General features: G+C 51.2%; 7 protein-coding genes across 7 annotated transcripts; 4 read left to right on the plus strand and 3 right to left on the minus strand.

The window, feature by feature from the left end:
- Window positions 1-284: 284 nt before the first annotated feature.
- BKA67DRAFT_35567 (uncharacterized protein) lies at window positions 285-6557 on the minus strand. The gene is made up of 2 exons (XM_046096389.1): window positions 5687-6557; window positions 285-5635 (listed from the first exon to the last, which is right to left on the minus strand). The coding sequence occupies exons 1-2, from the start codon at window positions 6176-6178 to the stop codon at window positions 398-400; spliced, it is 5730 nt and encodes a 1909-aa protein (XP_045964131.1). The 5' UTR covers window positions 6179-6557; the 3' UTR covers window positions 285-397.
- A 2194-nt stretch (window positions 6558-8751) lies between these two features.
- On the minus strand, window positions 8752-9206 carry BKA67DRAFT_35589 (uncharacterized protein). The gene has a single exon (XM_046096392.1). The coding sequence runs from the start codon at window positions 9051-9053 to the stop codon at window positions 8787-8789; it is 267 nt and encodes an 88-aa protein (XP_045964132.1). The 5' UTR covers window positions 9054-9206; the 3' UTR covers window positions 8752-8786.
- A 2551-nt stretch (window positions 9207-11757) lies between these two features.
- On the plus strand, window positions 11758-13629 carry BKA67DRAFT_546469 (uncharacterized protein). Its single transcript, XM_046101392.1, has 3 exons — window positions 11758-12533; window positions 12704-13075; window positions 13130-13629. The coding sequence occupies exons 1-3, from the start codon at window positions 12229-12231 to the stop codon at window positions 13215-13217; spliced, it is 765 nt and encodes a 254-aa protein (XP_045964133.1). The 5' UTR covers window positions 11758-12228; the 3' UTR covers window positions 13218-13629.
- On the plus strand, window positions 13630-16120 carry BKA67DRAFT_546473 (eukaryotic translation initiation factor 3). Its single transcript, XM_046101393.1, has 3 exons — window positions 13630-14057; window positions 14244-15486; window positions 15545-16120. Exons 1-3 carry the CDS (start codon window positions 13853-13855, stop codon window positions 15828-15830), a joined length of 1734 nt encoding a protein of 577 aa, XP_045964134.1. The 5' UTR covers window positions 13630-13852; the 3' UTR covers window positions 15831-16120.
- On the plus strand, window positions 16121-17759 carry BKA67DRAFT_546475 (ribulose-phosphate 3-epimerase). Its single transcript, XM_046101394.1, has 3 exons — window positions 16121-16501; window positions 16652-17024; window positions 17098-17759. Exons 1-3 carry the CDS (start codon window positions 16386-16388, stop codon window positions 17362-17364), a joined length of 756 nt encoding a protein of 251 aa, XP_045964135.1. The 5' UTR covers window positions 16121-16385; the 3' UTR covers window positions 17365-17759.
- A 60-nt stretch (window positions 17760-17819) lies between these two features.
- Window positions 17820-19648, plus strand: BKA67DRAFT_546478 (aminotransferase class-V). Its single transcript, XM_046101395.1, has 4 exons — window positions 17820-18151; window positions 18203-18336; window positions 18481-19380; window positions 19442-19648. The coding sequence occupies exons 1-4, from the start codon at window positions 18039-18041 to the stop codon at window positions 19492-19494; spliced, it is 1200 nt and encodes a 399-aa protein (XP_045964136.1). The 5' UTR covers window positions 17820-18038; the 3' UTR covers window positions 19495-19648.
- Window positions 19649-20416: 768 nt separating this feature from the next.
- On the minus strand, window positions 20417-22597 carry BKA67DRAFT_653207 (uncharacterized protein; the record flags this gene model as incomplete). Its single annotated transcript, XM_046106321.1, has 1 exon — window positions 20417-22597. The coding sequence occupies one exon, from the start codon at window positions 22595-22597 to the stop codon at window positions 20417-20419; it is 2181 nt and encodes a 726-aa protein (XP_045964137.1).
- Window positions 22598-23192: the final 595 nt, after the last annotated feature.

Below are 23192 nucleotides of genomic sequence, written 5' to 3' on the forward strand. Positions count from 1 at the left end.
TACACACTCTTTTCTGCGAAAGGAAGGGACTTAGTATTTGTAAAGGTAGGCGGATCTGGATTTTTTCTCCTCTTTTTTTAGTAATATATTTTTCAAATTTAAACTTTTTCCACTTCGACGCTTTGGGATCCGGAATCCAGACAACCATATTGATGTAAATGCCGATGAACATGCCTCCCTTGTATACATGGAGCAGATAGTTTCTGACCTTTCTCCACACAACATCCTAAACTCCGTTACGTTGCCAGGGGTACACTGAGACAAAGATGCAAATTTCAACATACAAGGTCAATCCAGTACGCCGCGCTGAAGACAAAGAAAAGAACACGGGTCGTCACCATCTGAAAGCAAACATTCAAACTCATACGTAGATTCAGCTGTCAACTGAGAGATTGTTTCAGTCTAAATCATCAGAGGCTCCGCACCGGGATGTCTTGACAGCTGGCCGAGGCGTCGGCTCGTCTACTTCCAACGTCTTCGCCTCTGCGGATGGACGAGGTGTCTCATCGGGATCAAATCCTGATTCTTGCCCTTGAACAGAAGGAGAATTTTCAGGGGGGGTTTGGAAGACAGCTTTCAAGGGTGAATGCACACGACTGAAAGGAGACACGGCGCCGTCCTTAGATGGTGTGACGACCTGCGTGATCGGTTCGGCAGTGCTATCAGAAGCTACTGCAACGCTGTCGTGGCTGTTTGCTCTCATCATCTCAATACCAAGCTTGGAGCTTGGTCGCTTCGCACGAATGGTACGCTCCCGAGAAGCGCCCAATTCTTCATCCTCATCATCGGCAGAGTCGCTTCCCTCGCCTCGTCGCTTCTCCAGATGTTCACGTCTTGACTTGAGCTTTTCCAGCGAACGGCGCGGCCTGGGCAGATTCGGTGCTTCCATTTGAGCTGGAGCAGATTGCTGAGTGATGAGATGTGCAGGCAATCGAGGCGGGTTGTCTGGTCCGTAGAGAACTTCATCTTGACTTATGCCCAGCTCGTCCCAATCTCCGGTGGCCTTTCGACTGATGACCATGGGAATCTCATCCGTAGCCACAGATTCAGAGTCACCAAACAGGCTAGAACTTATAGAATCTTCCCTGCTAGATCCTCGAAAGCTACTGCTGCCAGGATGACCGGCATACCCAGACGATCCAGATGTGGGGCTGTCTTCTAGTCGTGCCCCTTCATGTCGAAGTCCAGACTGTGCCAGGGAATTGGTTGGTTGACTCGGGGGTACAGCGGTATTCTGGGTAGGCGATGGTGGTTTCCATTGACATAAATTTGACAGCACTTCAACTAACTTTGAAGAACTTATTGGTTTCTCAATGAGAGAATCGAAGTAGTGAGGCGCTTGGAGTTCTTTAAGATAGGCAGTGATGGCAACGATGGGGGTGTGCGAGTTAATATTCTTTAGCTCACGAACCATCCGGGCGAGATCAGTACCATTAACTTCAGGAAGCTTAAACTCTGTGAAGATGATGTCAAACTTGATCTCGCTCATAGCATATCGCACAGCATCCGAACCGTTGGCAGCCGATATTGTTCGGCAACGGAGTTTTTCAAGCAGTTTCTCCATCACCATGCGCGAGACAGGGTGGTCTTCGCAAATCAGAACATCTAACGATCGAAAAGTTGGGCTGTCGAGGTTGATAGCAGACATGCGCCTAGAGCTCTGACGTCTCCGTTGAACTCGGAGCAGTGCATTCGCTTTATCGCCTTCATTGTCCGAAGATGACGGTGACATATCAAACACTTGGCTGCGGCGGTTGCGATGTGCCAGTATATCTGGAGCGACAGGACTGCCTTCTTGTGAACCCACAGTCAACGACCTTGAGCGCGTGGAAGAGCCACTAGCTTGTCGCGGACTCCCTACCAGGCCTTTCTGCGGAGATAACGCCAGAGGTGCCGGGGCGCCACGTCCTTTGATGGGAGACGCTGTAGCAGAAGTGACCGATTTCTGAAGACTGGGTGGGACTCGAGGAACCTCAAAGAAGTTGCCAGGTTGTAAGGAAGCTACAGACTGCTGAGACAGACTTGACGAGGTACTTGAGGGTTTTCGCCGCCCCTCTGCCCCATGCCCAGCATGAAAGGATACAAGCAGTGGAGAAGACGGTTGCGAAGCGCGGTTTGGTGATGAATTTGCATGGCTTGCTGCGGATGGAGAGGCGGGTCGCCGATCAGATGCTTTCGCGTTTGAGAGCGTCCGCTGTACTGGCATTGAAAGAATGGGGCTGCCTTCAGAAGCGGGAGCGGGAGATGTCGCTATGGCACTATTAATACCGCCTGGACTGACACCGGATCTGATTTGCGTCGCTGCGGCTTGAGCTTTGAGCTGCTGGATGAGATCTTTGTTTGCCTTGTCGAGGACTGTCAGATTCTTGAAGGCGAAATTGCCGAAATCATCAGTAGCGACAGGCTCGCTCAGCCGCCGACTCTTAAGATCGCGGATATGTGGCGGTATGTGCAATGGCATCAACCCGCGTTTGACCTGGTTGATATGTACCTGAGATCTGACTCTGGAAAGCGCGTCGTGTGGCCGCTCAGGATAGTCTGGAGTTGGTGCAGACGGGGGAGTTGCCTGATCCTCCATTTCTTCTGTGAATGCTTGTAGGGTAGCGCCCCGGGTATCAAAATACTCGGTATCCTCAGGGTTTTCTGGTTGAGGGACAAACTGCGCATCGTCCTGAAGTAGAGTGTCCCAAGTGATTCCTTCGAAAAACGGATGATCCCTAATCTCCTCCCCACCAGAGGCATATTTTTCTTCTCGGTTCGAGCCAAGTCTTTGCTTTGGATCCATGCACAACAATCTGTTGATCAGGTCCTTGGCCTCTTCGGAAACTTCTTCGTCATCATCTTCAGGCCACATAATCTTACGAGCCAGTATATTTTCAAACACAAGCTCGGCAGTGCCAGCGTTGAACGGGGGGATGCCGTAAAGAAATTCAAACAAGATGCAACCAACTGACCACCAATCACTTGTTTCATCTTGCCTATCACCCTTGATCGTTTCTGGTGCCAGATAGTCAGGGGTACCAACAAAGCGTCGGTTTGTGTCATCGGGGTCGAAAAGGGCCATTAGAGGCGGCATCATACTGGCTTGTGGCGGCGTATGTCTATGGGTCTCGCTGTTTTGTGTACTAGTGTGATGGAGTAATGGCAAGTCCGGCGAAGCTGCACTATCAACTTCACTCGTATCGTCCCGTGGTGATTTCATACTGGGCTGTATTTGCTTAGACTGAATCGTGGCAATGTCATTCAGTGAGAAGGTGCCGATCATGTGTGTCAGCGTTTCGCTACCACCACTGTCGCTTCGCTGGCCTGATAACCGATGCGGTTCTTGATGAATGGCAGAGAGGTTAAAATACGACTGTGGAAAGGAAGCACCGGGATCAGACGGATTCATCTGTGGCGTTCCACTAGGCGAGTGATGCCCACCGTGAAGATCGAGTGAAGTAGACCTAGAAGACGCGATTGAAGTCGAACGAACAAATGGGCCCGACTTGAGAAGATCAGGTGTTTGCTCTGAAGGAGCGCTGTTCAATGCTCGTTTCTGACGACCCACGAGACCCATTCTAGAAAGGCCAAAATCAGTCAACTTGAGATGGCCCTTTTGATCGATAAGAAGGTTGTCTGGCTTCAAATCTCGATGAATGATACCGCGACTGTGAAGATGTTCCACGCCAAGAATGACTTCGCCCAAGTACTTTTTAACCCAATCTTCAGGTAATCCACCGAGTACTTTGATCAAAGAGGCGCAGTCACCTCCATTGAGGTATTCCATGACGAGATACAAGTAGTCCTTGCTGGAGAAAGTCCAATAGAGTTTTGCAACAAACTCACTTTCGCCCTGCCACATCATAATAGCTCGTTCAGCCTTGACATTGGTGACCTGATTCTTGGCTACCATGTCCGCTTTCTTCAAGACCTTGATGGCAAAGTATTCTCCAGTTGACTTTTTCTTTGACAGGTAGACACTACCAAATGCTCCTTTACTGATTGGCTTGATGATCTCGAAGTCTTTGATGGAAGGTGGCACAGCCTTAACCTGTGGCGTTGCATTGACCGCGTGCATTCTAGGAGAAGGTGGTGGCTTGCTAGTGAAATCGGGGAAAGCGACGGAGGATTGTCTGCGATGATGAGACACAGCCATTGGTGAGCTAAAGTCGCTGTGTGGTAGCATCGGCGATGCTTCTGGAGAAACGACAGTCTCGTGTGAATAGTGAAGGTTTCTGGGCTTGAGTATTCGCAAAGGCGATGAGGGAGGAGCCCCACGGTTGGGTGATTCTTGCCGGTGAGGCGAGGATGTCCCAGGCAGGATCAGGCTGCGCCTATGATGTTGACGAGAGCTAGTCGCACGGCGCAGATCGCCAAACTCTGAGATTGGGGATTCAGTCCGAGGATGCCGCGAGGCTACTGACGACGATCGAACACTTCCTCCATCACTGTCGGCAGCATCACTCTCAAACATGATTGACTCACGACGAGACTCGCGCATCTGTCCCGAAATACCGAAACCACCACGATGCGATCTTGGGGTCGGGCATTCGCGGGGGCTGCTGGATCGAGTAGATCCATGGTTAGATGATGGTCGCCTTCTGTTAGGTGTATCTGCAAGTCTGGCATTCTGTAGGGCTGTTGCCAAAGAAGAAGGAGCGTCAAAAGAACCAGGGAAAACAGTTGTTTCATCGGGGACCGCTGGGACAACCTCTTCTACCGGGGCTTGTATAGGTTCCTGCTCATCATCTTCTTCTTCAGTTGAGTCACTCAAACGCCCCGCAGCAATGCGTGCCGCTTTTCGCAGTGCCTCATCGATGCAATCTTGAACAATTACGGCAAATTCAATACGTATACGCTCTGCATACTCCATAATCCTACGGTAACGGAAAACAGCTTCGACCTTCTCTTTTGCAACTTTCTCGGTATCTTGGTAAAGCAACGCTAAACCCTGCTCTTGCTCCATCGTGTTTGAGCCTGGCGAATGCCATTGGAGGACTTGGGAAATTCGCGATTCAGACTGGGGCGACTGTGTGCGGAATTCCCCAGTTCCTGAACCAGACTCTTTTATGGCCGGAGGACTGATCTCAGCAGCTGTATCGAGAAGGTCCAAAAGCAACTCGACTATACGAGCTTGTGGTCGGCGAACAGCAAAGGACCGCGAGCGTGCGTGGCCAAACCCTGCGGATCGGTCTCGCGATCCTGCAGACGGGGACGCTGTACCGGGAGATGAACTGCTGGACGTCGGGCCAATGGATAGACCCTTGTACTCAGCCAGTTTCAGTGTCAACGGCTCACCTGCTATAGGCCGACTCTTACGGGCTTCGAGCGCGTCAAGCACTTTGACGATTGCGTGCCTGTGCTCTGTCAAGTTCTCCTGTGCCATTTGGACGTCCATTTCAGCCCGGTGCTCTTGAAGACACAAGTCAGTGTGCTTTTCAAACCACCACGGCGGTATTTGCCGCTCGCATATGCGACAGAGTACAGGTAGTGGTGGGGGGTTGTTGGCAGGGTCATCGTTGCCAGCTTCAGCGAGTTGTGTGAGGTAACTAGCGAGAACCTCGGCGCCTGATCCAAGAGAATCGACAATCAAAGGTGGCAAGTCGATTTGTATTTCTCGTGGTGGTATCCATGGACGAATCATCCACATGGTCTATTCGATTGTCAGCATGGTGCAGGCACAGTCCTGGCTCCATGTACCTACATGGCTTTCACTTCCATCGGTTCGGTCATATACCATGATGCCTTGCGCGTCGAGATCGATCGTAGCAGGCTCGTTCTCGGCCAACTCTGTTTGCGTCATGTTCTCGGCCGGTAAAAGCTTGGAATGAGGGCCAATCCGTACGGCGAAACGGATCCTGTGGCTCCGGGAGTCATCCTTTTTCATAGACGCGATGGTTTCTGTAAAGACTTCCCGGTTGTCGCCGACGATGAGGTCTACAATCGGTTTGCCTTGGATTTCTTGGGGTGGTGTGCCAACAACATCAAGCCAGGATGGACTGACCCAGCGGATAGAGCCGTCGAGGTTCAAGTCCACAATGATATTGAGGGTTTGTTCGGCAGCTTCTCGAAGCTCGTCGCGCTCCTCCCGTATGTTCTCACTGAGCGTTCTTTCCATAGCACTACCGGCAGCCTGAGCCCTTAGTGAGCTTACTGCCGGGGGTGCTAATCTGCCCATCTCTTGTATTTGGTCCATGCTAGCTGAGGTACAGAACCAGCGATCGGGTGCCTTGGTAACATCGGGGAACAGATGAAGATCTGGCTGTACGTTGCCGGGAACCCCGTGGGTGGGACGGGGACAAACGCGTCGTGAGCTTCCAAGTTGTGTTTGGCGTAAAGTGGGATTCTTTTGGTGTCGAGACCAGTGAGATGGTAGTTCGACGTATCATGCAAAGCCAGATATTCTGGCACTGCGCCAGAGCTAGAAGCTTGCAAGAGCCCGAGACATGACGGTAATTGATGCGGTGGAGGTCAAGGTCGACGTCGAATGTCGAACCAGGGCACCGGCTGGAGGAGTCAGTCAGTCAGTCACGATTCGGTTCGAAGAAGTCCAAACTGTGATGGCTGTCCGGTGCGCCTTGTGGTCTTGATGGGCAAATAAACCTAGGCAGGTATGGCGGTGATTATGGCCGCATCGAAACACGGCGTGAAAAGGAGGCAAGTTGGACGTGAATGGTGAGAATTACAACAAATGTTGGCACACAGCAGTCAGTGCAGTTCGGTGCGGTGCGGTGCAGTGCAAGCAGTGCAATGGAGTTGGAGTCAATGGGTTGGGCTTGGCGCTTGGAGTAGTCTGGGAGGAAAGAAAGTTGACCAGCCTAGGTTAAGTAACTTAACGTAATGAGAGCTGGGGTTGTAAGTTTAGGTAGGTATCGTAGTTTACCTCAGCGTTAACTTAGCGCTGGGGACGGGGATGGAGTACTGTCAGCCTGTCTAATCTTGTCTCCTTCCTAGGTTAGTCGTGGCAATTGACGTCTGTCTGCTCGAGAGAATAGCGAGGCCAATGGTCTGAATATTCGCATTCGAGGGGGGTCGGCCAAAAGTAAAAACGGTGAAGAAAGTCAAGAGTCAGACGGTTCCTTAGGTTACTTGGTACCAAAGAAACGAAACGCGAGGTCCCGCAGGCTCTGCTCTGCTCTGGCCAGGGAAGGTTCAATGTCGCCCTGTTGAACCCGCTTCGGGTTGCTCGACTCATCCATCGATTGATTCTCCTGCCCTTGTCCTGTTTCTGTGCTGCAGGAAAGACACAAGACGGCTGTATTGATTCGGTTGATCGACCATAACCTGCATCTGCTTGGACCTGAACCCATAAACCATCTGTCCTGAGACCCACATCAGACTGCAATTCAAGACTTGAATGGTACGACAAGATGCAGCAATTGCTGCATCTACTGCATCCACTGCATTCACTGCATGCACAACTTCTTCACACCACCACCATCCTCCTTTCGGGATTTTGTTTATCTCTTTTCATCGACTTCCGAAGGGAGAAGTGCCCTCTCGTGCAGTGGCTTAAGCGACGGTAAGCGACGCAAGGGCCATTGATTGCACTTCCAACTAATCACCCCTTCTTTGTGTTTGTTCATAGCACAAGGCTAGTTGGAACTTTTTATTTTATCTTTTTTATACCCATCTGCATCCCCTCCCCCCCTCTACAAACGACTTTGCAGGGGCAACAACATCCCATACCATCCTGGCTCCTCCTCCTATGATACTCTTGCATTTCAATTGGTTGCATGTTTCCATGGGAATATTCTTGTTGGTGCCCCGTGTGTACGCCACTAAACAATTATGCTGCTGCCAGCACATTGGCATTCCACGCAACCACAATGAGACTGGTGTACACGTGACTGTAGATATCGCATACCTTGACATGCAGCTATAACCTGGTGAGGGGGTTGTGACTTCTTGTTACCAATCAAATCAGTGCGTTTCTCCATTGCATATGACACTATGTACGAACTTGCTTAGCGTACAGGTATTGTTGTCATGCGGACTCATCTATCTTTTGCTGTTCAGGAGATCTTACTATCATGTCCCCCAAATTTCTTTCCGTTACCTTCAAAGCCAGATCTTGCCATCAAAGCAAATCTATGCAACATACGTCTATTTTGTCAATTGAATATCTGGAGCGATGCCCGTTGTAATTCCCAGCATGCTTGTCTAACGGGAAGTTCACTATACTAATTACTCCCTCCCAACTGTACAAGTAATTACGGGTCAGGAACCAGGCCGAAAGATTACGTCAAGTAAACCAAGTCGAATTATGCTAAATTTACTGCCACTTCGACGGGAAGTCCAAGCCGGAGTTTCTGTATGCAAGGACATTAGATGGTAAATCTTCTGACAAAAGGTTTCATGTATGTTTGGCCGTTTTGAGAAAGAACTGCTGTACCCCCAACTGCATCATAAACTCCTCTCTTCCAAAGTTCCAGTTTGCCTGCAAGCCAGTACATCTAAGCAGGAACCAGTAAAAAGTGCATGCCTTTCCGTTGGGTCCGAGTCGGTCAGAGAAGCCAAGTCAGAAGGTTGCTCCCAGCGACACCCTTGTGTTACCTTAGCAATATCGGCTTACAAAGTACAAGCCGGCTCTACTAAACTTTCCATATTTAGAATAACTAGACCGCGCGGTTCACTGGTTACACCTCATCGACTTCGCCACACCTCACAACCTAATGCAACGAGCATATGCGATTCCGTGGTGCGAGTATCTAAAACGACAGTGGCCGTATAATATCTGATCGAGATTCTTCCAGCTGCCTGCCCGTCCTGTTGTTCCACTGCAGCTGGCACAACGTAGACAGCTAAGTTAGCACAAACGATTGGACCACCATGCAGTGTAGTGATGGTCGCATGATGTTGTCTCCACCCTCTGGCAACGGCAGCCATAACTGACGTACTATCTCTGCTTGACCTTCGTCGTGAATTGCTTTTATCGGCCCCCCATTGACCACCAGGGTGCATAGATCATTGAACATGTGCTGCGCGAAAATATTCTTAACCTGAGCTAGAGTTACCATTGCGCAGATCAGTTGAGACGATAGTCTGTGTTGCATAGGCAATATGCGCATATCATCTTGTCAAGGCTTAGGCGCAGTGTACTGATCCGAAGACAAAGTACTAACCTAGGCTGACTCGCGGCGGTGATGATGGGAACTTCCCCGGACTGATCTAACACTTGCCAAGGGCTCTACAGCTGCATCGGAACTTGCCCAGTGTTGTCACATTCAATATTTGGGGTAGTCTGCAGACGCTACTTGTGGCCGGTTGAGGTTGAGCAACTTGGTGTTGACCAGACTCCCTCACTGTCTCCCTGCAATGGCAACATGGATATTTGTAAGCCTGTTTGCAACAAATTATAAGCCAGAACAAGCCATCACCCAAAAGGACATCTACTGGAGATATTGTGCACTCAATCACAATGAGACTAGGCTCGGTTCCTTTGGAGCAGTGACAGAAGCCTCGCCAGATAACTGTACCAGATGCTTTTTGTCCATCCTCTGCATCGGATATTTATGGTTATATGCAGCTACCTTGTACCTTGCTGCTTCAACCTCGGGCACGATTCAGCACCTTTGAACGGCCTAGGTTAGGCATATTATTGTAAGGGCCACTTGGTGTCTGTATTGGAGCATCCACATTCTAAGTCTACCACTTGGTAAGCTCGTCACCATGAGGCAGCGCTTTCACGACCAAGCCGGGATTGCAATCATGGCTGCCACCGGTATTCAAGAGTCGTAGAGTCTTCCACAAGTCAGTCGTACTAGGGGAAATCACTATTGTGTTGGTGTGCATTTGTTGAATTGTATACTGCCATAATGCATGGCGTCGTTCAAAGTATTGGGTAGTGAAGATGAAACCCTTAACACCGGAGCACACGGGGTTTCTTTACAAAGGACTGTCGCTCAACTTGCAACGCATTTCAGTCTCCTTAGATTTGTGTGGTGTCCACCGAACATCTTCACTGAAATCGATGAACCCCGACGTGGTGTTCACAGCACGGTTCCATGAATGAAACACGATTCGAATATCGTTTAGTTACTTGCTGGCATCGTCTTTTAACCACACACCCACAGCCTGGAGCACAGTAATTCACCAGTTCAGCATGATTAAATAGGAATCACAATTGCTAGTTCAGCTTTTTATATAACTTATCACTTGATATCATGATCACTATACCAATGACTGTTTCAATCAGTACCCAAATCCAATCCAGAACGAGTTCACTATTCAGACAATATCCGGTAGAATCAAATCAGTGCAAAAAGCTGTACCAATCGCATGAGATAGAGTGAAATACACACCCAAATTTTCGAATAAACCTCCGGTATAGTACCAACTTGATTGGTAGTTTAACAAGACTATAGAGAGGTATATATGATATAATACGGGCATGTCGTGACTTTCAAGTGAACATGAGTCCACTTGTGGTTGCACACAATACTTTGATCAAAGATAATAGATCAACCTGGAGACCAACTCCATAACCCCACCCAACTTTGTACAGTTACTCAACACCAGGCCAGACAAAGATATATATGGGTGAATAGCTCATATGTTGAGTATTCCCATGTGCTCCTTCGATTCTTGGCAACCGTTAAGCATGCTTTGGCACAAGAGAATAACCGCACACGGCCGGTCGCATACAAACGACAAGGCCATACAGTAGACTCGGATCTGGCCGAGAATTAAGGCTAAGGTGCGCTACCATCTATGGATCCACTACTATAAAGACCAGCACCACCATCAAAGTCAGCGGCTGAAGCTCATTTCGGTGATCACTAATTTTATTGCGGTAAGTTATGTGGTCTCATGTGATTGAATGATCTACAAAAGACCAACTAGATGAACTCAGCTTCGACGCTTTATGACATCTCGAGCATATCATTTACGCAATAGCGATGTCAGGATAAATCAATCAACCTTGGTTCGTTGCCATGAGTCTGAGTTGTCTCAGTGGATGCGCCACTCAGTGTTGTTTCTCAGACCACCCAGACAAAAACCACAACTCGCTTTCGAAAGAATAGCGAAGATGCCCTGGCCTTCACCGCAAACACATCTTTCATTAGTTACGGCGAACCAGCGATCGGTCGTTCTAATAGTGCGGACTTGATCCGATCTTTGGCAGGGGATGTGAAATTCCATGATTCCAAATCGTATTGTCCTTCCGTAATCGTCACCAGGATACCATTCTTTGGCGCAACTCTAAAGAGGGCCCTAAATTGTGATTCGTACCTGCTTATCAGACTACTGACAAGCCTTCTGCTTTGATGGCAGGCGGTAGATGTGCGGGCTGTTTAGCGGAGACTTTGACACACACGCAATGATCCAGACCGGCGCCCTCAAATCGCACCGCGGGGCTTATGAGTCGGCCGACGTCAAGGGCTAAATCATCGAACCCCCAGATCGTCTCGAAGTGAAAGCGTTTCATCTTCACCTACGAACAGCACAGAATTCATTCGTCGCATAAAGTGGCGGTAGACGTTAGGCACTACAATCAGGAACACTTCCATCTCATCTTCCTTCAAATACAGAATCTGGCTCTCTCGGTAACACACACGCCCGGATATTGCAGAGCCTAAAAGTCTAGATCGCCAAGCGTGGGCGCTTGCAGGTGCGTATTCTTTACACCACCACATGGTTCATTATACAGATACATGTCTTTTCGCCATAGTCGCAATTCTGGTCAACGGGCCATTTGGCTACCTTGTTGCAATCCAGATAGTCAATGATGCATCTAAGGCACAGTCACGGATTGGGCTAATCCCAAGAAATAGAAACCACATTCGCCGCCCGCACAGCCATTATCGCCCAACAGGATCCTTACCTGCACCCATCTCAAACGAGTAAAGTCATTCGATGTCGTCGTCAACAAGCTCGCCGCCCCATGCCCCGGGCAATGGACAGGAGAAGGGGGCTTTGAACTCCTTGAACTTGGGATTCCTCAAGACTTTGACGGAGAAGAAAATAACAAGAGAAGGCCAACAACCCAAAAGGCGAGGGCCAAAACCAGATAGCAAACCAGCATTGACCCGCAGGCAAGAACTCAACCGACAAGCGCAGAGGTGGGTAGTGCCACAACATGTTCGGCAGGGGACTTGGGGCTGACAGGAGTGCAGGACGCATCGCGAACGAAAAGAATTATACATCAAAGCTCTAGAAGACGAAGTCCTTCGGTTGAAAGAGGTGTTCAGTAATGTCACGCATGACAAAGATAAGTTGGCAGAGGAAAACAAGCAGCTCAAGATGCTGCTCAGCCAGAATGGGCTGTCGCCAGCGCCAAATGGCGCGACGGATGACATGGCCAGCAACACAAGCTACAGATACAATACAGCGAGTCCCAGCGTGTCCGGCACATCCGGAAGTTATGGGCCTGGGTCGAGCGCAACGACTTACACGCCACCCATGACTTCGCAGTCCAACGCGCCGTCCATGTCGACCTCGTCGCAGATGATGGGGGTCCAGCAGCACCCCTTTCAACAGCACTCGAGAAATGCCAGCCAGCAGCAACGTGTGGACTACGAGCAGGCAGGTATAGACTTTGTTTTAACGTACGAGAACCCCAATGACCCCTCGAAGGCGTACATGTCATCTCCTCCGCGTTGATTTCCAGTTCACCCACAGCATATTAATTGCGTGTAGGTGATTCTGCGACGATCAAGTGGAAGGCCTCTCATTGGGTGAATCAGTCTAGCTAATTGCGGCGTCTGAACGCAAATAGGCTCGAGAAGCCCTGTATGGACCACATGCCTTGGCTAGTTGAGCGCGCCAGCGAAGCGGGAGGTGAGCCTTGTGGCCATGCCCTTATGGCTACCTGCCCCCCTGAGCCCTTTAGCGGGTTGAGCAACGACGTCCCGTTCGGCTACAATCACGCCCAGCCGGAGCAGAACAGGTCAGGTCAGCGCACCTGGGAGCTCACCAAGGGGGACCTCTCGACTCTTCTGGACTTGAGTAAGAAACTCGACCTAGATGGCGAGATTACACCAGTTATGGCCTGGGGCCTGATTCTCAACCATCCGCGACTTGCAGAGCTAAGAGTCGAGGACTACCACAGACTCGCGGACGAGCTGGGGGGCAAAGTCCGGTGCTACGGGTAAGTTGTTCCGACGCTCAAAACGATATTGCTGTTACTGACATGGATGGCCAGATTTGGGGCTGTTATGGAAGAGTTTGAAGTCAGGGATGCCATAAATGCCGTGTTTTGTACAAAGCCAGAACTGAACACGGCATTTTGACAAATCAAAACATGAATGTACAGTAGGAATATAATCTAAGCGTGTCAATGAGCCGTGTCTGCAATGCACGTCCACAAATTACTCATGTGCGTTACCGCCGAATGTTCACGGATATTGAGATGGATGATATTCGACCGTTGGCAATCCGTGTCTATCGACCACCCGCACTGAAGATGAATGTTGCGTTCAGCACTTGAAGTCAAAACGAGCAACAAGTCTTGGCCCCAAGTGACAATGCAAAGTCCATGTTGAATGCGCATGCATGGGGAAGACTTCGGTGGGTTGATTTGATGAGGGTGTATAGAGCACAGTGTGTCAAAGCTCGTGCAATACCATGATGTGCTCCGGGGGGACTGTACGTTTGCACTGTGGTGGCACCCCAACTCTAGTCTAGTCTAGACTAGGCGCAAAAGCAAACCTTCCTTACCTACATATGTAACCTAGCAAATGGCAAGTTGCCCCACCCCTCTGGAACCCCACCAAAGGCGAAATATTGACAGAAATTCAACCACGGTGAGAATTTGTGTGGCTGCATCGCGATATCCGCCGACCACGAACCCGACAACACACCTGAGAATATCATTTTCGAGGCTCGATCAGTACCCTCGAAACCCGTACTCCCACATCGATTCATCATGGCGCCGGCTTCTTTGGCCGACCTCATTGCGGCCCTGCCCGCTGAGGATGGATGGGGTCCGCCCACCACCAGCGAGACGACCTTGAATGGCGTGCCCTATGCGCCCTTCTCCAAGGGCGACAAGCTGGGTCGCATGGCAGATTGGACTGCCGACAGCAAGAGCGAGCGTGGTGGTAGACAACAGTACAACCGCAACTACAGAGGTATGACTTCTTTATTTTCATGCCATCATGCCCAGCCAAACTCCATTCGGTAGAAAAATGGGAAGACTCGGAAAAACGAGCTTGCAAATGGGCTTTGAACGGCCCGGCCCCAAAAAACAAATTTCCTTGTTTCCTTCCTTCCCTCCTTCCTTCCTTTGTAGACTTGCACTGATTTTCGAACATCAGACCAACAGATCTACGGAGCCGGAAGCGCACCAGTCTTTGCTGCACCGGTCGCCGAGGCAGACGAGGCATCATTCTCCATCGTCAGCAGAGAACCGGTCAAGACCCGATACGGTGGACGTGGCGCTATCTTCACCCGAGGCGGCCGCGGCCAGCGTGGTGGCGCACAGCAAGCCCGAGGGGGGAGAGCAACCCTCACGAGGGGCGGGCGGGGTGGTCAGGCCAACTACCGCGACGGCGGCAACTACGACAGCCGTGGTAACCGACAAAACGCCAGAGGCGGCCGTCGATTCGGCTGGAAGGACTACGACAAGCCCCAGCGGAACCGTGATGCAAGTATCAACGTTAAGGCCGATTGGAAACTGCTCGAGGAGATCGACTTCAACAGACTGGCCAAGCTCAACCTGGACACTGATGAGGGTGAGGATATTGACAGCTACGGTTTCCTCTACTACTACGACCGCACTTTCGACAAGACCACTGCCAAGTCTGGCGAGAAGAGACTCACTGCTCTCGACCGTGCTACATACAATGTTACCACCTCGTCGGATCCTGTCATCCAGGAGTTGGCCGAGAAGGATGAGGCAACCATCTTTGCCACCGACAGCATTCTGTCCATGCTCATGTGCGCTCCTCGATCCGTCTACCCCTGGGATATCGTAATTGTGCGACAAGGCAACAAGATCTTCCTGGACAAGCGTGACAACGCCGCGCTTGACATGGTCACAGTCAACGAGAACGCTGCTGATGCGCCGCACGAGGCCACCGACGGCAACAAGGAGGGCATCAACCAACCTGGCGCTCTGGCTGAGGAGGCTACCTACATCAACCACAACTTTGCCAACCAGGTTGTCCAGGAGAGCAGCTCCCAGAAGGTCGACATGCCCAATGCCAACCCCTTCTACAACTCGGCTGAGGAGACCGAGCCGCCGGCCAGCAAGGCCTACAAGTACAGGAGATTCGATCTGTCCCTCAACGATGAGGAGCCCATGTACTTGGTCGTACGAACGGAGATTGACGCCGTTCAGAAGAACGCCATCAGCGGAGACGACCAGCTCGTGACCGTCAAGGCTCTCAACGAGTTCGACAACAAGGCACAGGGTAGTGGAGGTGCTTTGGACTGGAGGTCCAAGCTGGTCACCCAGCGTGGTGCTGTTGTGGCCACCGAGATGAAGAACAACAGCGTCAAACTTGCTCGATGGACTGTGCAAAGTATCCTGGCCAAGGCCGATGTCATGAAGGTTGGGTAAGTGATGACAGACCCTGCCGACAATGTGATGCAGCAACGCTAACCGTACATGTAGATTCGTTTCTCGTGCTAACCCCAAGACAAACGACAAGCACGTCATTCTGGGTGTTGTTGGCTGGAAGCCTCGTGATTTCGCCAACCAGATGAACTTGTCCTTGTCGAACGGTTGGGGTATCGTCCGCACGATTGTGGATATGTGCATGAAGCGTGAGGAGGGCAAGTTCGTCCTCGTCAAGGACCCCAACAAGTCTATCCTACGGCTGTACGAGGTTCCTGCTGGCAGCTTCGACGACGATGACGATGAGGAGCCTTTTGTCGAAGAGGTCAAGGATGACGAATAAGTTGTTTCGTGGAAAGCAACAAGGCAGTGGCACAAAGCGTTGAAACTGCTTTGGGCAGTTCGACTGTAAATCTATGCTACAGGTTCATGATGAAAAGTAATGACATGGTGATCAATAGAGAAAATATGACTTTAGAAGCCAGCCACTCATCTGTATCTCGTCAGCGAAGACTGGGCAGCCCCGAATTTTGTATTCTACATTCTGCCGTGACGTCGACTTGGCGAGTACTTTATGTTGGATCGATCAGTTGCCGTTGAAAAAACACCGTTCAACGACGTCCATAGAATCATGCTCCTGGTGATCATATGGTTTATAACGGCCCGCACCGGGCGCCCTACCTTATGAATGCCCCGCGTTACTCCACCCTTCGAGCTTCCGAAAAGTGATCCGACTGCCCCGCGGTGAGTAGACATTTTTGTCCTGTGACGTCTGTCTCGAGCTGTTTATTTATTTATTCACTTATTGTTTACATTCGGAAGCTCTCTGCCACGACCTGCATTCTTCGCCATCTCTACACTGGGCTCAAGCCGGCACGACACTTGAACAATAAGAAACATGGCACCAAAGGCAATCATTGCGCCCTCCATCCTGTCGGCGGACTTTGCGCAGCTCGGCGCAGATTGCGCAAAGACGATGGAACAAGGTGCCGACTGGCTCCATGTTGATATCATGTGAGTTTGTCATCCTTTATACGGCACTCGAGCCTACCACCAAATTGAATCTTTTTTGTTTATTTAATTTTTGGTCCATTTTTCTTTTATGTATAATTTGTCCCATTCGAGGATTCGCTAACAGGGTTGTCCTTCGTTGGGAAAATGTAGGGACGGCCACTTCGTACCCAACCTCACCTTCGGCCCCCCGGTCGTGGCCAAGGTCCGGAAGCACGTCGACCAGCCGAGCGGCAAATTCGGCCGGGGCACCTTCGACTGCCACATGATGATCGCCGAGCCCAAGAAGTGGGTCAAGGAATTCAAGAGCGCTGGCTGCGACCTCTACTGCTTCCACTACGAGGCCGCCTTCTCGAGCGACGCCGAGAGCCCCGAGGGCCAGAGCGACAAGAAGACCAGCCCCAAGGAGCTCGTCAGGTACATCCATGACCAGGGCCTGTTGGCCGGCGTCGCGCTGAAGCCCGCGACTGGCGTGGAGGTGTTGACGGAGCTTCTGGAGAGCCCCGATGAGAAGGAGAGACCAGATGTAGGTGAAGACGGCTGAAAACGGCCAAGGCGGCGTCCGTAAGAAAGACCCCAGACAGACTGACAGAACTTAGATGGTCCTCATCATGACGGTGGAACCCGGCTTCGGTGGACAGAAGTTCATGGCGTCCGAGCTGCCCAAGGTTCAGGAGTTGAGGAAGAAATACCCAGAGCTTAACATTGAGGTTGACGGTGGATTGGGACCGGGCACGATCGACCAAGCAGCGGATGCCGGAGCCAACGTCATTGTGGCCGGCAGTGCAGTGTTTGGGGCGAAAGACCCGAGCGAAGTGATTGCCCTGCTGCGGGATACCGTTAACAAGAAGTCCGCACAGCTATAAGTTCGATCTAGTCAACCGAGCACTCTCTGCAAGCGACGCCACGCGGGGGTCCGGCCTTGGAAGAATAGGGGTTGGTTGTCGTACATAGAGGGGGAAATGAGTAACATTCTACACATCTGATAAAGCAAACTCCTACGTAATATAAGCACCGTCGATGGTCTGTCAAGTGATCAGTGACTTGTGCCAAACATTCCTCGGCAAAGGCACTGGCTTCGATATACTGTACATGCAATTGGTTGACGATTCGGCTTGTTGTGTGAACGCAGATGTTCAGAGAGGGTACAAGAGGTAAAGACTGTCGTCTTTCTTGCGAATCCGTTCGCAAAAGGCGTTTATCTGCCGACCTGACCTTTCACATCGAATCTGACACAGAAAATGAGTTGGGAATATGTACCTAGGCAAGCTAATGTGGTATAACCCCACTATACCAAGTGAACTTCGTCACTTTGAGTCGGCTTGCGGGGAAAGCCATACACGACTTCCCGAAGAAGCAACTTCCTCGCAAAGATATATTGCTGCTTAGGCAATAGAAGACACTTCTGATCTTTGCGTCTCCGAGTATAAGTACCGTCCATTTTCTCTCTCGTTTTCCTCATTACCATCGATCCTCTTGTCGTCTTATCTGTGTGTCGAGCAAGTATAGATCCGAAGCTTAGTATAAACAACGAGCTGCAATGGCTCCATTTGATGTTCAGAGTGCGCGGTCCAAATTCCCGGCGCTACAACAGGAACAAGTCTACTTCGACAATGCCGGCGGAAGTCAAACCTTGGGAGCCGTGATTGACTCGTAGGTCTCTATGGAACTTGGCAAGATTGTCCTAGCTCACACGTGAGATAGAATATACAAATACCTGACCACCAACAACGTGCAACTTGGTGCATCGTACCGCGTTGGAAAGGCCTCTACCCAGAAATATAATGAAGGATTTGCTGCAGCGGCCAAGTATATCAACGCGCAGGAAGATGAGATTGGTAAGCGAAGCTCTGAAGACCATCATGAAAACTATGAGACACAATGGGGAAAAGAAGGCTGTATATAGGTTTGACGCCCGAGAGACAGACAGACAAACCGTTACGCCTTTATTATTTGTGTATAAAACGACTGACTAGAACTAGTCTTTGGCTCTTCTACAACCCAGCTCTACCGCAACCTCTCATACGCCTTGCACTTCGAGGAGGGAGACGAGATCATCGTTTCCAGCATCGACCACGAAGCCAACATAGCCCCCTGGGTCGATCTCGCGTCCCGCCTCAAGCTGAACCTCAGGTGGTGGACGCCAGCCAAGTCGACCAACCCCAAGCTCCTCGCGGAGGACCTCAAGCCCCTGCTCACCCCCAGGACGAGGCTCGTGACGTGCACGCACACGAGCAACATCCTCGGGACCATCACGGACGTCAAGGCCATCGCGGAGACGGTGCACACGGTGCCGGGCGCGCTGCTGTGCGTGGACGGCGTGGCGTACGCCCCGCACCGGGCGCTCGACATGCAGGACCTGGGCGCCGACTTCTACTGCTACTCGTGGTACAAGGTGTACGGGCCGCACATATCGATGCTGTATGCGTCGCGGGGGGCGCAGGAGGCGCGCGTGCGGTCCCTGGGCCACTTCTTCAAGGGGGGCTCGACCCTCGACGAGAGGCTCGGGCTCGCGGGCGGCTCGTACGAGCTGCTGCAGACCGTCCCGGCCGTCCTCGGGTACCTGGGCGCCAGCGGCTCCGAGGCCTGGGAGGGCCTCCGGGGGCACGAGGAGGAGCTGCAGGGGACGCTGCTGGAGTACCTGAACGGGAGGGAGGACGTCACGGTGATCGGGGAACCGAGCAGCGACCCTGCGCTCAGGGTGCCGACGGTGAGCTTCGTGGTCAAGGGGTGGAACTCACAAGAACTGGTGGAAAAGGTGGAAAAGGATAGTAATTTTGCGTTTAGATGGGGCAGCTTTTACTCGAACCGGCTGGTGCACGAGTTGTTGGGCCTGGGGAGTGACGGGGTGGTCAGGATTAGCATGGTGCATTATAATACTGGTAAGTCGAGTCGTCCACAAGAGCGTTGATGAGACGTGGACCTTGCTAACGCGGAGATTAGTTGAGGAGGTGAAAGGAATCATTGGAGCTATTGACGCGGCCATCCAGAGATGATGAGCTGCCATTTGATCATACGACAAAGTCGTATACTCGGACCCGAGTGCCTCTCGCTTTTGCAGCAAGCAATGCATGCCCCCCAATAGCGCTCTAGAACCCAGCACATTAATTTTATGGATGCGTCAATCTTGAAGTAGACTTTATGAATGTTTTTTCGAATATACTTTTGATTCCTCTCGTCGCCGCCGCTTCCAGTGAAGAGCTAGCTACATAGAGTCATGATAGATACAGAAACTTCCGCTCCCTTCCTCCCTTCTGCATCCATTTGAACAGGGCGGTTCTTCCCCTGCTTTCTTACGGGTCAAAATATTAATAGCTTAGTAGAAGCTCTGCTTCCTAGACCCCCGCCTCCCCTGACATCTGATGCTGGTATCACATAAATGAGAGTGGCGGTCTAATTGTTCTAGACCAAGATACAAGAAAAACCAAGGCGCTCGTGATAGAAAATATGCAAACCCGACCCAAGCGGCGCCGATCCGATATCCAGGATCAAACATGATAATCAAAAAGGTATAGAAAACTAATCTGGGACACGCTAGCTCCTCAAAAGCACGCAGCTGTGTATAAATCCAGTCTGGAAGTGAAAAGGGCGCCGTAGAATGCGAATAATATGTAAGGGGGTTAGCTTCGAGGCGAAGCGCCACGTATGTGTGAAAGGAACACATGCGGTGAGATATATATAGTGGTGGACCGAGCTCGGAGGGGCCAGATTGTGGGTTTGGTGTGATGTACAATCGATGCAGGACATCGGGTGAGTTGGTGTCGAGATTCTTGAAGTAACACCTGTGCTGACAATGTTATTTTGTTGAGGTAACAGCTCATAAACGAAAGTGGGTATAGTTGGTAAACATTGAAGTGGACTCATAACAGGTTCGTAGGCTTGCGGTGAAGTTGCAGATTGAGAGAAAGGCTATCGTCACTATCGCTTGTGCGCGTTTTCGCCCAGGTTCAACCAGCTCATATCCGATGTAGAAGCCATCGTAAGTTGGGGTTGGTGAGAGACACCAGTTACATCGGTCGTAGGTCGGCTCGTACCTGGTGCGCCCAGTGCCGTTGGATAGATGCTCTGGGTATAAACCGAGCTCGGCGCGCGGTCTTCGCCCCAGGCTTTCTTGGCCATCGTTGGGTCCCACTGCTCGTGGACGCTGGCAGGAATGCCACTGGAATACCCGGACGAGGAGACGTTTGAAACTGGCCGCTCGAGTGCAGCCGACTGGCCCTCCTTGATATTGTTTGAAAAATATGACACCGTCGGGCTATTTGAATGCACACGGCTGAATGACGGTCTGCCCTCAGCCACGTGCAGTGGCGGGACAGTTGCAGAGTCTTGTGTCATCCGGTGCATATCAGAGTAGTGAGAGCTCTGCTCTGATGCTTGCGTTTCCCTACGAGACGGGGCATTGCCGAATCCGATCATGTTGAGTGTGCTTCCACCTGACCAGTAACGATTCCATCCCGAACTTCTTCTGGTGCCGTCTTCTCTATCGGGAATGGGCGGTACTCTGGGTTTCACTTGACTTGTTGCAACATTGACTGGACCGGCCTTCTCCTCAGCGATCGGGAGTACGTCCGACTCAAACTCCGGCTCGGGAATTGGTGATGGCCGGCCGATTGTAGCTTTGAATTGTCTGTTGAGGATACTGCTTGCCGAGGAACGTCTCGAATCTTTGCTCGCCTTGCGGTTAAGTGTTTGGGCCGGCTTTTGCGCTTTGCCCATGAGAATAGCCATGGAGGAGAATGATGATTGAGAATCCTGCTGAGCATGTCCCGGGAAGAAGGGACCTGTCGCCTGGGCAATGTCTCTTGGAAGATATTCCCTCTTTTCTGGCATGCCACTATCCCTCCTAGCATGCCCAGCACTGACGTGAGCTTGCTTTTGTCTCTTGCGCTTCATAAGGAACAACAACGCGATCAGCATAATCGCACATGCAAAGATAACTCCAAGAGCAATTCCTAGAATTGATGTTGGCGGTAGTCCGCTTGATGATGACGCAGCAGCAGCAGCAATATCAGTCGTAGCGCTCTGCGTAGCCGCTGCTGCCAAGGTGGAGGTTGCCATAGTGGTGGGCGAGACAGAGGATGTTGTCTTCGGTTCCGACTCGCTTCGTACTGTTCCGCCTACCAGAAGGGCGGTGGCGTTTTGCCAGCTATTCGTCTTTCCATTAAACATGCACAGCACATCGTCATCGTTGCCGCCAGACATCACTACAGTCCCACTGTTGTCACTCGCAAGCGAGTACTCTGATCTTGAAGACTCCGGTGCCAAAGATGCATTATAAGTCGGCCAATCGCTGGCATCCAGAGCTCGTCGTGCAGCATCGCTGCCCGCGCCGCGTATTGGGACCGAACTCACAACCGGCGCCCCATTGCCATCCCATAGTACTGTCCGGTTCACTGTGTTTGGTGAAGTGCTGGCATCGAACGTGTACAAGTGCTTGCTGCCATCGTCACCAGTCACTAACGTTGCCTTCACTACTGTGGTGTCTTGCACAATCGGGGTCGCCAGAGAGGCCCCGGAGTCGTACCAGTGCTTGTCGGGGTTGAAGAGCATGACCTTGGTGTTTGTGGATTCGCCACCTACCATCACCGCGTCTGTGTCTGACCACGGGAGTAGAATAGGTGCGATGACCGGGGGGGCGTTGGACTCGTAGGCCGAGACGCCGTATGGTTCCGATGCACCGATGGTAAAAGTTTGTGTCGAGATGAACTTGGCGCCATCTTGCGATCCGGCGTACACCAATATGGTGTCGGAACCATTCAGGTAAGTCGCGCTATGCCATATCCTACTTTGCGTAACCGCAACCTGCGGTGTAATCGCATCCCACTTTCCTGTCGAGTATGTGAACTTTTGTAAACCTCTGTAATTCGGATCCGTCGATGTGCCGCCGACGATGTATAATCCTGCTTGGGAAGGATCTGCTGGTGTAGAGCCAACGCATACTCCTCCTTGTACCGACTCTCCGTCCGTCAAAGTTTCCCACTTCGCGCCTTCTTCCAAGGCCAAGGATTGGAATGCTTCCGGTGAGTATGCATAGAGGACGTTATCGTAGATGACCGAGCATGCACCAGTCAAGGTGGAATTAGGTTGAGGGAGGGGCATCGCGAGTCTGTTATTGCCCAGGCTGAGACCTGATCAGGTTCGGCGTTCCTGTAGTGGCAAGAGATGTCGAAATTTCTCGTAGTAGTTGAATCACTAACCGCTATAGCATGACTTGTCAAAAGAGATAATGCGAATGAGGGAATGCGAATGAGATTGGGATGAGCTTGTGCCGATCCACCGGAGTTGAGGCGCAGCAATTCGCTTCTGCCGAAACTGCTGCAACGTCCTGATGACCTGACGAAAGAATTCGATGCTGCTGTTTGTCGAGGCGTTCCTTCAGATCTGGAATTGCCGAGCCAATATGGACCGTCACAAATCGTCAGTGGCTAACAGTAATTTGAGCTGAAACGATAGGTCGTCCAGAATCAATGTCTTTGCGTCGAGTGCGATATATGACAAGACGAAGACGGGACGAAAGCTCCGCTGGAGTTGGATGAGTACCAAATGAGGCTGGTCGCCGCGTAGAGATGTCTCTGGAGAACTGAGGCTTATCGACTTGAGACAGCTCTATCGTGTGTCGAAAGTTCAAGGTCCCGCCCCCCTTGTTTAAGCTGAGATGGATGATCTACAGAACAACGTTTATGATGGGTGTGAT

This window comes from Truncatella angustata (genome assembly GCF_020726525.1).
Source record: "Truncatella angustata strain MPI-SDFR-AT-0073 chromosome Unknown BKA67scaffold_1, whole genome shotgun sequence".
NCBI classification, from domain to species: Eukaryota; Fungi; Ascomycota; class Sordariomycetes; order Amphisphaeriales; family Sporocadaceae; genus Truncatella; species Truncatella angustata.